General features: G+C 39.8%; 1 protein-coding gene across 1 annotated transcript in view; it reads right to left on the reverse strand.

The window, feature by feature from the left end:
• Positions 1-12,955, reverse strand: part of LOC124556360 (integral membrane protein GPR155) — a 179,626-nt gene that overhangs the window by 5,328 nt on the left and 161,343 nt on the right. Inside the window, exon 15 of the mRNA XM_047130326.1 lies at positions 8,856-9,055. Coding sequence (XP_046986282.1) covers positions 8,856-9,055 — 200 coding nt within the window. The remainder of the gene's footprint in view (positions 1-8,855; positions 9,056-12,955) is intronic.

Below are 12,955 nucleotides of genomic sequence, written 5' to 3' on the forward strand. Positions count from 1 at the left end.
CTCTCTCACACACACACACACACACACACACACACACACACACACACACACCGTAGTCAACATAAGTAATTCTTTGGTCAAACACATGCAACAGCAATGCTTTAGCAACCTCAAAAATTAATTCAGCAACAAGCATTGAGGAAACAGGACACATTTAAGTATCACAGTCATATCACACAGTTTCAGTTCATAATTGAACTGCCCCATTCTTGAGGCATCCTCCACACCAAACTTGTGTGGATATCTGTACACAAAGCTTCCACTTTTAACTAATTCCTTAATGCACAATGATCATTCTACATACTAGATACAAAGTATTTGGCTTTGCATTAAAAAATTCAGGTCTTCAGTAATACTGTAATATAGTAACAAAGATTCAAATGGCTTTAAGCACTATGGGACTTAACATCTGAGGTCATCAGTCCCCAATATAGTAATACCATTCATTATTTCAATATAATTGGAAAGATCTCACTAGCAGTCCAGTGTATGGGTTTCTAGGCCCTTTTATGCACTGATGTATAAATAGCTGAACAAATAACTCTCAGTGTCATCATACAAAAACAAAATTGACACTATAACATAAAGAGTATAAAATTATGTATACGACAGCAGCTTTTGAGCTCAAATCAATGAGATTCAGACTGTTGATGCTACTACAGGAACTTGATCAAAAGAGCAGCAGCAGCACTAGCACCCTGAAATTATTTTTTGTGACTGACAGTTCTGAAAGTCGAACATGATTACGCCACTGTTACAACTGGTGTTTTTCTGCACTGTGAAGCCAAGTATGTTTTTTTTAAAAAGATTATATTGTCAGCTTGAATGCATTTGCTCTCTAAGAATGAGGAAAACATGATTTTGTGATACACTAAGTCATCTCAGGTGAATGCCAAAATGACTCCTTTAATAAGGTCACAAGTGACTTCTTCCCTCATCTTGCCCTCTCCAAACTAGTGTTCCATTTCTAATGACATAGACATCAATAGGGCACTAGGTTTGGAAAAGGATAACTTAAAAACATTATTCTAAAAAAAAGTACAAATCTGTATTCTTATTTTTCAAGCAACAGACATAATCGTACCCATGTATATCAATGGTAGAGTGAATGATGTAATAAATAATGTATGTAAATCACACATAGCATCAAAATACTGCATTCTGCCATTATTCCCTATCAAACATGAAAAACAATCATTTGTGACAAAAATAAATTTTATAACAATAACCACTATTATTCTGAGTAGATCATATGTATCCCTAAATAATATGCCTACTTTTATCTTTACCAGTTACACCATCACATTGCATACACTCATGTCCTTAAGTTAAGGCATCTTTGGGTTTTCTAAAAATTATAATTAAAAAAAAAAAGCTTCATAGCAACACTGTGAGGACTAACCTGTTGGAGGACAACACTGAAACACGTGGCATGTATGATGTATGACATGTTGGTACAAGACTGTACAGTGTGCCTGCATTGCTCCATATTGATATTAGATTGTGCGTGGCCAGATCACTGGCATTTTACCTGATGAGCATAATCAGCAAGAGGTGGGATGGGAATTCAATGCCACCTTTAGCATCTTTTCATGGGTGTGGAGACGATTCTGGGAGAAAGGAAACATTCCGCAGCAGTACAGGCAGGGTCATAAATTTGCTACATGCTAGCACCAGGATAATCATCTTGCCTTCCATGCCCAAAGACATCAAATCAAAATAACAGCTACTCTGACTAGAGATCTCACATCAGTCTCTAGGGGTCACACATTTCCCAAAAATTATTTACCATCAACTTTGAGAAGATGCTGTGTATGCTTGGCAGTCTGCTCAGTACATCCCACCCACTCACACACATACACCACATGGCTTGAAAATGTGGGGGCTATCTGTCAGTGAACTCTTGTACAATTCTTTGATTCCAGTTTCTGTGATTTGCTAAAATAGTATGTCATTTATACAAATTATTAATCTATTCTTTACACATGAAAATACCTCAATGGCAATCCTTTCTTCTTTAATGATTTCACATGGTAAAGCCTGAAGTTTAGCACAGAATCTAATTAAGATTTATCTTCATGTATAAAGGAACAAAAACTGATGCTTGTATTTCTGAAAATACTTCAACAGTAGTTTTGAAAACAGACCTCCGCAAACATCAACACAATCACAACATTATTATTTGTGTCATCAATACATGTGCCCTTAGTTCAATACCAGAACTATTGTGACTAAATCATTTTCTATTACATCTATTAAAATGATAATTTATAAACATAAACATCTCCAATTAACATTTCAGATCACAGTATTAGCAATCAATACTATTTCAAATACAGAGATATCAGAGGTTTGTGAATATTGTCTCAGGGAACATACTTCCTCAACAGTATCAGACTACAAAACCCTTATCAATAAGAGAATATGTCAAAGTCGAATTCTTAACATAAAGATCTTCACAACTTCAGGCTATAAACTACATTAATCAAAGTTATAAAATAACAAAACAGTAACTTGAAACACAGTCTTCACATCCAGTTTTATCAGGTAAATGTTTATAGAAACTACACACTTATGTTAATGTTCCACAACAAAAGTCATACCAACAGTTGTGATCAATATTTCTTCTCCAAATTGTATGTGACTGAGAAGATATGTTGGTGATGTGCTGAACTCCTGGTTGTGGTACCTGCACAAACCAGGTGGCCAACACACACCATGAGAAAATGACTCTGAACAATATAGTGGTTAATAGTGCAGCTGCAATGCTGTAGCTCTAGGAGGGTGTTAGAGGTAGATATAGAGACCAAGCTCAGCACAGCATGTAACAGCCGGACAGACAAAAGTTACAAGATACTTGTGCATCTACAGGGCCTGTCCCAAAGTTCCCAAAATAATTTCTGCTAGTTGGTAACACTGGCTAGTGGGGTGGAGCTTTCGACAGAGAAGTTGGTGGGGGATCTAAGCTTTGAAATGAGACCAGTGTCAGTTGCCTGCAGGCTGTTGATAAGGCAGGGTCATGCTCCACACAGAGGTATCAACTGCACCCTCATTGAGCAAAAAGTGGACCAATTTTTGGAGCAATGTTTCCAATCAAGTTCTTTGTGAAACAGAGGAAAAACAGCAGAGATGCTTGAAAAGCTTCAGGAAGCCTATGGTGTCAGGCGATGAAACAAAGCCAGACTTTCATGTGGCACAAGAGGTTCCAGGAAGGTCGAGAGGCCCTCAACGACGACTGCTCTGGATGCCCATCGACATCACAAACGGACAACTCAGTGCAAAAAGTGCATGAAGTTGTCGACAAGGACCCATGCTTTAGGGTTCAGTTGACTGCAGAGCAGTGTGGAATACCCAAAACAATCATTCACTGCATTTTAACTGAGACTCTTCAAATGTGATTTTAACTGAGAATCTCCAAATGTGGAAAGTCTGTGGAAAAATGGTGCAAGTGAGATGAAGAAGCAGCGTTTGTTGAACAACCAGGAACTGCACGAGCACTACGAAACGGATTCAGAATTATTGGACAGAGTAATTACAGGGGACAAGAAAAGGATTTTTCAGTATGATCCCAAAACAAAGCATCAGAGCTGCAAGTGACACACCAAGGAGTCTCCTCGCCTGAAAAAAGAAAGGATGAACAAATCACAAACCAAGGAAATGCGCATTGTGGTTTTTGAAAGAAAAGGTGTGCTTCAAAGTGAATTCTTGCCACGAGGACAAACAGTCAACAAGGGGTTCTACTGTGAAGTGCCCAAATGGATGCATAACAGGGTTCATGCATCTGAAAAGCAATTCGCGATAACTGGATCACGCACCATGACAACGCATCAAGCCACACTGCATTCACTGTCTCTGAGTTGCTGGCCAAAGTGGGTATGGCAACACTTCCCCAGCTGCCGTACAGCCCCAATCTGGCAACAGCAGACTGCTTTTTGTTCCCAAGAATCAAAAGAACCCTAAAAGGAACTCAACATGGGATGCTGGAAGAGGTGAAAGCAGCTTCGACGGCCACACTGAAGGAGATTCCTGTTGACAACTTCCAGGGCACCTTCAATGACTGGGTGAAGCTTTGGCAACAGTGCACTGAAGCAGGGGGAGAATACTTTGAAAAGTTCTGAGAAGACTGTAAACTGATACTGAATAAATAATTTTTTTAATTATTCTGGGAACTTTTAGGACAGACCTTCTATAAGAAACTCCACTCTCATATATCTGTGAAAGACAGTATCGAGGTACAACTGTCTGCCAACTGCAAACACACTCAAAATAGATGATAGAAGAAAGGATCGCTGATGCTGAAAGGAACTGAGCCAATTGAAAATAAATAAGGCACTTGGCTCTGATGGAATTCTAATTAAGCTTTATGGAGAGTCTGCTCCAGAAATACCTCTTTTCTTAACTCATATTTATTGACAATCACCTACATAAAATAGTCCCAAGTGACTGGCACAAATAGCAGGTGACTGTTCTATATAAGAAAGTCTAAAGAACAGATACATAAAATCATAGTCTGCAGGAATATGCACATGTAGATGTAAACTGTTTGTGATGTGAGCACAAGGGTTTCTAAGAAGTGCACCCCAGTAGCATAAACTGTCCAGAAGCAGCTGGTGGTGGCCACAAGAGCAAAATTAATCGCGTTGCCCTTTAAGATTCAGGAAAAGACAACAGGAGCATGTACCATGAATGCACTGACAGTGGTACATTTTCAACCAGTCACTGCGAAAATCAATAATAGATTCCATCAGATCATTAGAAAGCATTTCCAGCTGTGTGGACTCTACACTGATGTTGTTGCTGGCTTCATCTAGAGTGGCATACATTGTTTATGTAAAAGCAGTGGGACAAGCACAAAGTATTTCCCTTTTGAGCAGGCTGTTGTATGATACCACCCCCAAATAGTGCCCCTCACTGTAATCAATTCTTCATCGATGAAGCAGGTGCTTCATAAACATTAGTCTGCCACTATAAGAAATGCTCATATATTGATACCTCTTTCACTGTGCGCCCCCCCCCCCCCCCACCTCTCTCTCTCTCTCTCTCTCTCTCTCTCTCTCTCTCTCTCTCTCTCTCTCTCTCTCTCTCTCCCCCCCCCCCCCCCCGCCCCCCTTCCTCACACAGGGGCAGGGAGAGGGGGAGGGGAGGGAGAACGGGAGGGGGAGGGGCAGAGGGAGGGGGTGGTGGGAGAGAGAAGAGAGAGAGAGAGAGAGAGAGAGAGAGAGAGAGAGAGAGAGAATACTATCTGAAAGTTCAGCAAAGAGTCTTGTTTATGTGCCTGTCTACCACTCAATGCCTTCTTCCACTGTCTGTATGATAAATTGCTCATTCATTTAAATCCCACATGCTGCAAAGCTGTCCAGCAAATGGGCACAGAGTTGGAATGTCATTTATTGTTATTTCTCAAGCATTGTTTTACTTGTTAGTATAAAATGTGGTATTGGCAAGTACCACTATTGTCAACCATAGACAAATCTGCATGTATGAATACAAAATCCCCCTGCCTCTGCCCTGTATCCTTCTGATTACCACTTGTTTCAACTTTTCCGAGCTCCAAATTCAATAGGAACAGGAACTTAAGGTTTATCAGTTTATGCAGTTTCAATGGAAAGGCATTAAGTATTTTCAAATTCCCAGATCCGTAGATTAAGTTCATCAAATTGAATCAAATTTATATCAAAGACCAATAAATGTATGTATTTTTAGTAACATGACTTTTTATTCCAAGATGTTTTTCCTGTCTTGTAAAGAGTGTTAATTTATAACTACATATATCCTCTGCAAGCCATTGTACAGTTCATAATGGGTAGTACTTGGCACCAATATTATTAATGTTTGGTCCTATTCCATTCAGTTACTGAGTGTCTATGATTTTCTATATGCCGCCACGTGCACCCAAACCATCTTATGCTCATCATTCCTGCATGAGATATGCAATGGTGACAAAAGAAATGTTGTGCAGTGCTCCTTGAATGGCAGTTCATTAAATTACCCACAATGATTTTGCAAGAATTATGTCAGAAATTCCCTAATTATTTTTATTTAAGTTTGAAAACACCTCTGTTGCACCTTCATACAAAATATACTGACCTGTTACAATCTTCATAGTGCATCCCTGAATTTGTTTGATATCTGTTATATATATCTGTATTTGATAAGGGCTTGACATGTTGGAGAGCTAATCCACAGTTGACCACACTAGTGTCTTGCATGTGATTTAGTTTACAGATGCACAGTACTTTCTCAGAACCCTTCCAAAAAATTTAACAAGGGGAGGCCATGACATTGGGATCTTATATTTACTTCAAACTTTGTACTCCTTTAGTAGCTCATTAAAACAACATAACATGCAAGTAATAAGGTGCACTACTCTAGCAATTCCAAGAAAATCGTAAGAGAAGTTTTACCCATCCATTATGTGGCATACATATCTATGCGTAGGGGCTAGAGGCTACAGTACGTGATAGTCAAGGGGTTAGCATTCAAGCTTTGTACGACAAACATGTATGAGGCGATGGTTCTACTCCCGCTGAAACATAATTTTTAATCTATACTTTTCTCATCACTGGTCGTATTATGTAATTTATATGACATGAGGAGGTATTGAATAGAATTGGGGAGAAGAGGAGTTTGTGGCACAACATGACTAGAAGAAGGGACCGGTTGGTAGGACATGTTCTGAGGCATCAGGGGATCACAAATTTAGCATTGGAGGGCAGTGTGGAGGGTAAAAATCGTAGAGGGAGACCAAGAGATGAATACACTACGCAGATTCAGAAGGATGTAGGTTGCAGTAAGTACTGGGAGATGAAGAAGCTTGCACAGGATACAGTAGCATGGAGAGCTGCATCAAACCAGTCTCAGGACTAAAGACCACAACAACAACAACAACAACAACAACAACAACATGACATTTTAGAGGTAATATGATTAAAAAATCACGTGTATTTGTATTAAGTTTTAGTGAATTTCATGTTATTTGACTATTTACTATTTTTAATCAAATTAGAACAAACATATTTACAACTATTGGCAGGGAAACAAAGAAATGCATAGAGTTTTGCTGAAAATGTATGCCTGTTGTGATTTGCGAAATGCCTTATGCAGTCTGCTGATTCGAACTGTTGTCTCATCCACAACACTCTTGCAAAGCGCGAATGCTAACCTGAACACATTGACTTCCTATGACCAGCACCTTCGCACAGATGCATCAGTTACATAATATATGCTTAAAACTTCTCTTACGATTTTCTCAGAACGGTCAGAGCAGTGCATCTTACTACTTGCATATTATGTTGTTTTAATGGCCTACTAAAGGTGTACAAAGTTTGAAGTAAGTCTGCGATCCCACCATCATGGCCTTCCCTTGTAAGTGTTCCATTTACCTTCCCTAATGCTTATTCTACATGATCATCTCATTTTGTATCGCTTCTTACTGCTAACTGCAAATACTTACATGATGTGACATGCTCGAGATGTTCATTGCCAACTGTAATTGGATACTACTGGGTTCTTCCTCTTTGATATTATTTTACATTTATCTGCATTTAAACAGAGCTGCCAATCGTTACACCAAGACTTTCTGCATTTCCTTATGATCATCTGACAACAATAATGTCCTGCTAACAACAGCATCCTCAGTGAATAATCTACTGAGAGCATTACAAGTCCTATCACACTCCCTTGGGGCACACCCAACATTAATTTTGTTTCTGTATAACCATCCAGTATAATATAGTGGGATAATGTGATGGGTTCTATTAATGTAAGTTACATCACGCGAATCACATATTTTTGGATATACTCTGTATGATTGTGTCTTGATTATTCACTGAAGATGTGCTACAATGTACCTGCTCACTAGCATCTATTGCTTGCAAGCTGCCATGCACGAACAGAGTAAAATTTTTAAGGTAAGCTGTGTTTCATGAGTGGCTTCTGCTGACGCTGTGCTGATGCTCTGGCAGAAGCTTATTTGCCTAGGGGAATGTCATAATCTTTGAGTTTATAATATGCTCTAGGATCCTGCAAAAGATGGATGTCTGTGATATTGGCCTGTAATTCTGTGCATCTAATATTTTACCCTTTTTGAAAACAAGAGTGGCCTGCACTTTGTTCCAGTCATGCACAAGATTCTTCATAAATGCAAACTACGTAAGGAGTCAATTCCACAGCATATTCAACACAAAATCAAACTGTTATTCTGTCAGGTGCCTTGTCTGTTTTCAGTAGTTATAATTGTTTCCATATATAGGGGTGCCAACATCAATATCTCTCATTTGTGAGTCTATGCAGCAAACAGACATTGTTACAGTAGTATCCTAAATAAAGTCTTAAATGTGGAATTTAATATTTCTGCTTTCAAGTTTTTGTCTTCAGTTTCATCTCCAGACAAATCCATGAGAGACTGAATGATAAGTTTCGACCCCTCATTGACTTTACACATGACTAAAACTTCATAGGATTTTTCTAATAGATCTTTCACCAGGCTCTGGCTGAAAATTATTGGTGCAAAAGTTGATGTTTAGTTTTCTCTATCAGTTTCCCTGCAATTTCTCTTGTAGCAAGAGTATATTAGATTCTGTTTTTGCAAAAAGCTCTAGATGGTACCATTAAACCACGACTTTTGGTATGGCCTTTGTATGTGAATAAATCATTATGCTTGTCACAACTAAACTTAGTCATAGGAAAATGCACTCCAAAAATAAATAAAACAAACTGGCTCACACTAGTTAAAACAATAACAACAACAAAACAATAACAAACAATAGCAACAATATCCTCTTCTGATGACTGAGTGTTTCAACTTAAATAGATATCTGTCAGAGGGATAAATAATATACTGAAAGATATCTAACGTTGTGCTACACAAAATGTATACAGAAGGGATTGATCATGAAAATGATGAAGGTCATTTATATGCCTAATGACCCTACCCTGCAATAAATCAGTGGCATACTGCACAGCTTCCTGTCGGTCTCGTGCCAGGCCAGCTTCTATCAACCATGTCACAAGTGCAGATCCCTTGAACACTTCTCGATATGTGCGGAAGTGCCATCTAGAATTAAAAGTAAAGGCATATCAATTTCTGCAATTAAATTTACAGGATGCTAAAACCTAAATGAAAACAACAATTAAATAAATTGAAATATAACAACAAGATATTATAGTATGAAAGCTTTCAAGACCGGATGACATATCTTCTGGTAAACCTTCCAGGATGTAAGGTCGTGGTCCATGAAACTCTTCAGCTCCTAACGTTTCGTCCAGAGCTGCGCTGGACATCTTCAGAGGGGGGGTTTCTCCTCCTGTGAGTCTTGCCGACTGACGGGTCGGACGTCTGAGAGCGACTTATATATCGTAGAAAGTGGGCGTGACCAGAGTTACACGTGATATGCAGAGATAATCTTTGTCAAAGATAAAACTTAACTATCGATCGTAATCTCATCACGGATAAACCTGTCTAGCAATTCTGTAGTGCTACTGTCCAAATATCACTAAGTTTCATGGTCTCTTCTTTCCGATTAAAATTATCCCTATGTTTACGTATTTCAGTTGCTTCTCTACAAAGCCGTGGGTACTAGTTCGTCGTCGTAGATAAAATTTTTGTTTCAGAAAACTTCACTTGATGATTTCCTGGCTGAAAAGCGTGTTCTGCTACAGCCAATTTATCTGTTTTTCCTAATCGGCAAAGACTTCTGTGTTCTTTTAACCATGTATTTACGCTTCTTTTTGTTGTTCCAACATAAACTTTACCACATGTACACGGAATTTTATATACGCCACTGGCTGATAGAGGAGCACGTTTACCTTTTACAGACCGAAGAACATGACAAATTTTCTTCGTTGGTCTAAAAACAGGTCTAATATCACGTTTACTTAAAATCTTTCCAATCTGATCCGTTACTTTCTTTATAAAAGGGAGAGAGGCTGTATTCTTCCATCGTTTTTCGGACTTGTCCTTAAGCTTTTTGTTGTTTGGGTGCAGAATTCTGCTTACTTCTTTCTTTGAGTAGCCATTTTTCTCAAAAGCGTGCTTCAGATGTTTTAATTCGTCGACTAGATACTCCGGCGTGCAAATCCGTCTGGCTCTGTCAATGAGACTTGTAATCACACCTCTCTTTTGTTTTGGATGGTGGTTAGAGTTTTTATGTAAGTATCTGTCTGTGTGCGTTATTTTTCTAAAAATCTGTTGTTTCAATCTTCCATCTGTCTGTCTCATAACTAAAACATCCAAAAACGGTATTTTGTTATCTTTTCTCTCTCCATGGTAAACTGGATTCTCGGATTTATATTATTAAGGTAATCAAAAAATTCGCCTAAGGCTTCTCTACCATGTGGCCAGACCACAAATGTATCGTCTACATACCGATACCAGCGAGACGGTTTCTTATCTGCTTTTTCCAAGGCTGACTGTTCGAATTTCTCCATGTAGAAATTAGTTACTGCAGGACCCAATGGGTTACCCATTGCTACGCCATTAAGTTGTTCATAAAATTCATTATTCCACTGGAAATGACTGGAAGTAAGACAATGTCTGAAAAGAGCAGTCAGATCTTCTAGAAAAATATCCGTTATAAAATCCATAACTTCATTAATTGGAATCATAGTAAATAAAGATACTACATCGAAACTTACTAAAATATCTTCAGGACAGTAGCACTACAGAATTGCTAGACAGTTTTATCCGTGACGAGATTACGATCGATAGTTAAGTTTTATCTTTGACAAAGATTATCTCTGCATATCACATGTAACTCTGGTCACGCCTACTTTCTACAATATATAAGTCGCTCTCAGACGTCCGACCCGTCAGTCGGCAAGACTCACCGGAGGAGAAACCCCCCCTGTGAAGATGACCAGCGCAGCTCTGGACGAAACGTTAGGTGCTGAAGAGTTTCATGGACCACGACCTTACATCCCGGAAGGTTTACCAGAAGATATAACAAGATATTAGCTTCTTACTACAATTGTACTAAAAAGAAACAGGGAATGGAGACTATGTTGACTATGGTCTTCATCTCTGACAATCCATGTATCCACCTGAAATGACCTACAAGACCTGTGACAACACAAATCTCAATGAATGGACCCTGCATTAAGTCCAAATATTCACTGGGTGAACAATATGTTCCTGCAGCAACCAAAGCTGCAGACTGATACGTAGTAAATGAGTTGCTGATAAACTGCAGTGCAGCTACCAAAAGCAGAACTACAGTCATCAGTACCATGTTTGAATGTATGGCACAAAGTATTGGACACTATTGTGGACAATAGTTAAGGATATGTGCTCTCGCATACGCATTGTTTCCCTGTCGAAACTCGACTGTATAGTTGTAGCTGTCCCTTTTGAACAAGTGCATATTTTCAGTGGAAAACTGCAGATGTACTGGAATACTAGTCTAAAAATAACCAGCTTATTAAACACGGATGTGTAGGGGGTTTTATGAATGAAAAACACACATGATCCTCGCAACTCATTTTTTAACTAAAAATATATTTTGTGCCTCAAATGAGTTACCCAAACTATTATAATGTATAACTTCAAGAAATGAAAATATGGAAAGTACAACAACTCAAAAGTAAAACGGGAGCTGCTGATGGACACTGTTCTGATCATTACAGTTGCTGCATCTAACTGCTGCATATCATCATGAATATTTGCTTTCAACTAGGGCTTCCCATCTGCACACAATCATACTATCTAACATAGGAGAATGCAGTTCCTAAGAGAACTGTGTATAAGGTACTGAATGTGTTAGGTTTTATTGTAAATTAAGTGTGCTTATTTTCTGTAAAATAAGGTACTGATTTAGATTAGATTAATTAGATTATTTTAGAAAAGTCTTTTGACAATGTAGACTGCCTAAAATGCTATGCTCATAAAGCTGGATCATCAAGACATGAAAATAATCATGCAGCTTTACAGGAATCAGACAGCAAAAAGATGGTCATCCAAAATTTGCAAGAGGAAATGAAGCTGTCCAGATGGGATGCAGTCATCTCTTCAAGATGTACAAAGAGGATACAATAAATGAATATAAAGATACTTATTACGAAAGGAGAACTACACTTGGAGAAAACATAAGGATGCTTGGATTTGCAGATGATATAGGACTGTTAGCTGTATTTGAAAACAGTCCTCAAAAGGCCACAGAAGGCATGAGCAAGGAATTTTCAGAAAGATAGAATATGAAAATAAATAAGAAGAAACCTGAAATCGTTGTATGTAGTCAAGTTCCAATAACAGCAAATCTACCTTTGGATAAAGAGATGCTGAAGCAACTCACCAGCTTTAAGTACATGGGTAGTACACTAATAGAGGATGGTAGATCATGCCAGAAGACTAAATACAGACCTGCATACTCAAACACCATTGAGTAGAGGGAGAGGGAGAGGGAGAGGGATAGGGAGAGGGGGACAGGGGGAGGGGGAGAGGGGGAGAGGGGGAGAGGGCGAGAGGGCGAGAGGGCGAGAGGGCGAGAGGGCGAGAGGGGGAGAGGGGGAGAGGGGGAGAGGGGGAGAGGGGGAGAGGGGGAGAGGGGGAGAGGGGGAGAGGGGGGAGAGGGGAGGGGGGAGGGGGGAGGGGGGAGGGGGGAGGGGGAGGGGGGAGGGGGGAGGGGGGAGGGGGGAGGGGGAGGGGGGGAGGGGGGAGGGGGAAGGGGGAGGGGGGAGGGGAGGGGAGGCGAGGGGGAGGGGAGGGGAGGGGAGGGGAGGGGGAGGGGAGGGGAGGGGAGGGGGAGGGGAGGGGTGGGGAGGGGAGGGAAGGGGAGGGGAGGGGAGGGGAGGGGAGGGGGGAGGGGGGAGGGGGAGAGGGGGGGAGAAGCTACTAACATCAAAAGTATTGATTTCAGCTCCAGGAAACAAAACATAAAAACTTTTGTTACGAGCTTTGCCCTATATAGCTTTGAGACGTTGACAATAGGATAGCCAGAATGGAAAAGATTACAGGCTTTTG

Source organism: Schistocerca americana, chromosome X (genome assembly GCF_021461395.2).
Source record: "Schistocerca americana isolate TAMUIC-IGC-003095 chromosome X, iqSchAmer2.1, whole genome shotgun sequence".
Classification (NCBI taxonomy): domain Eukaryota; kingdom Metazoa; phylum Arthropoda; class Insecta; order Orthoptera; family Acrididae; genus Schistocerca; species Schistocerca americana.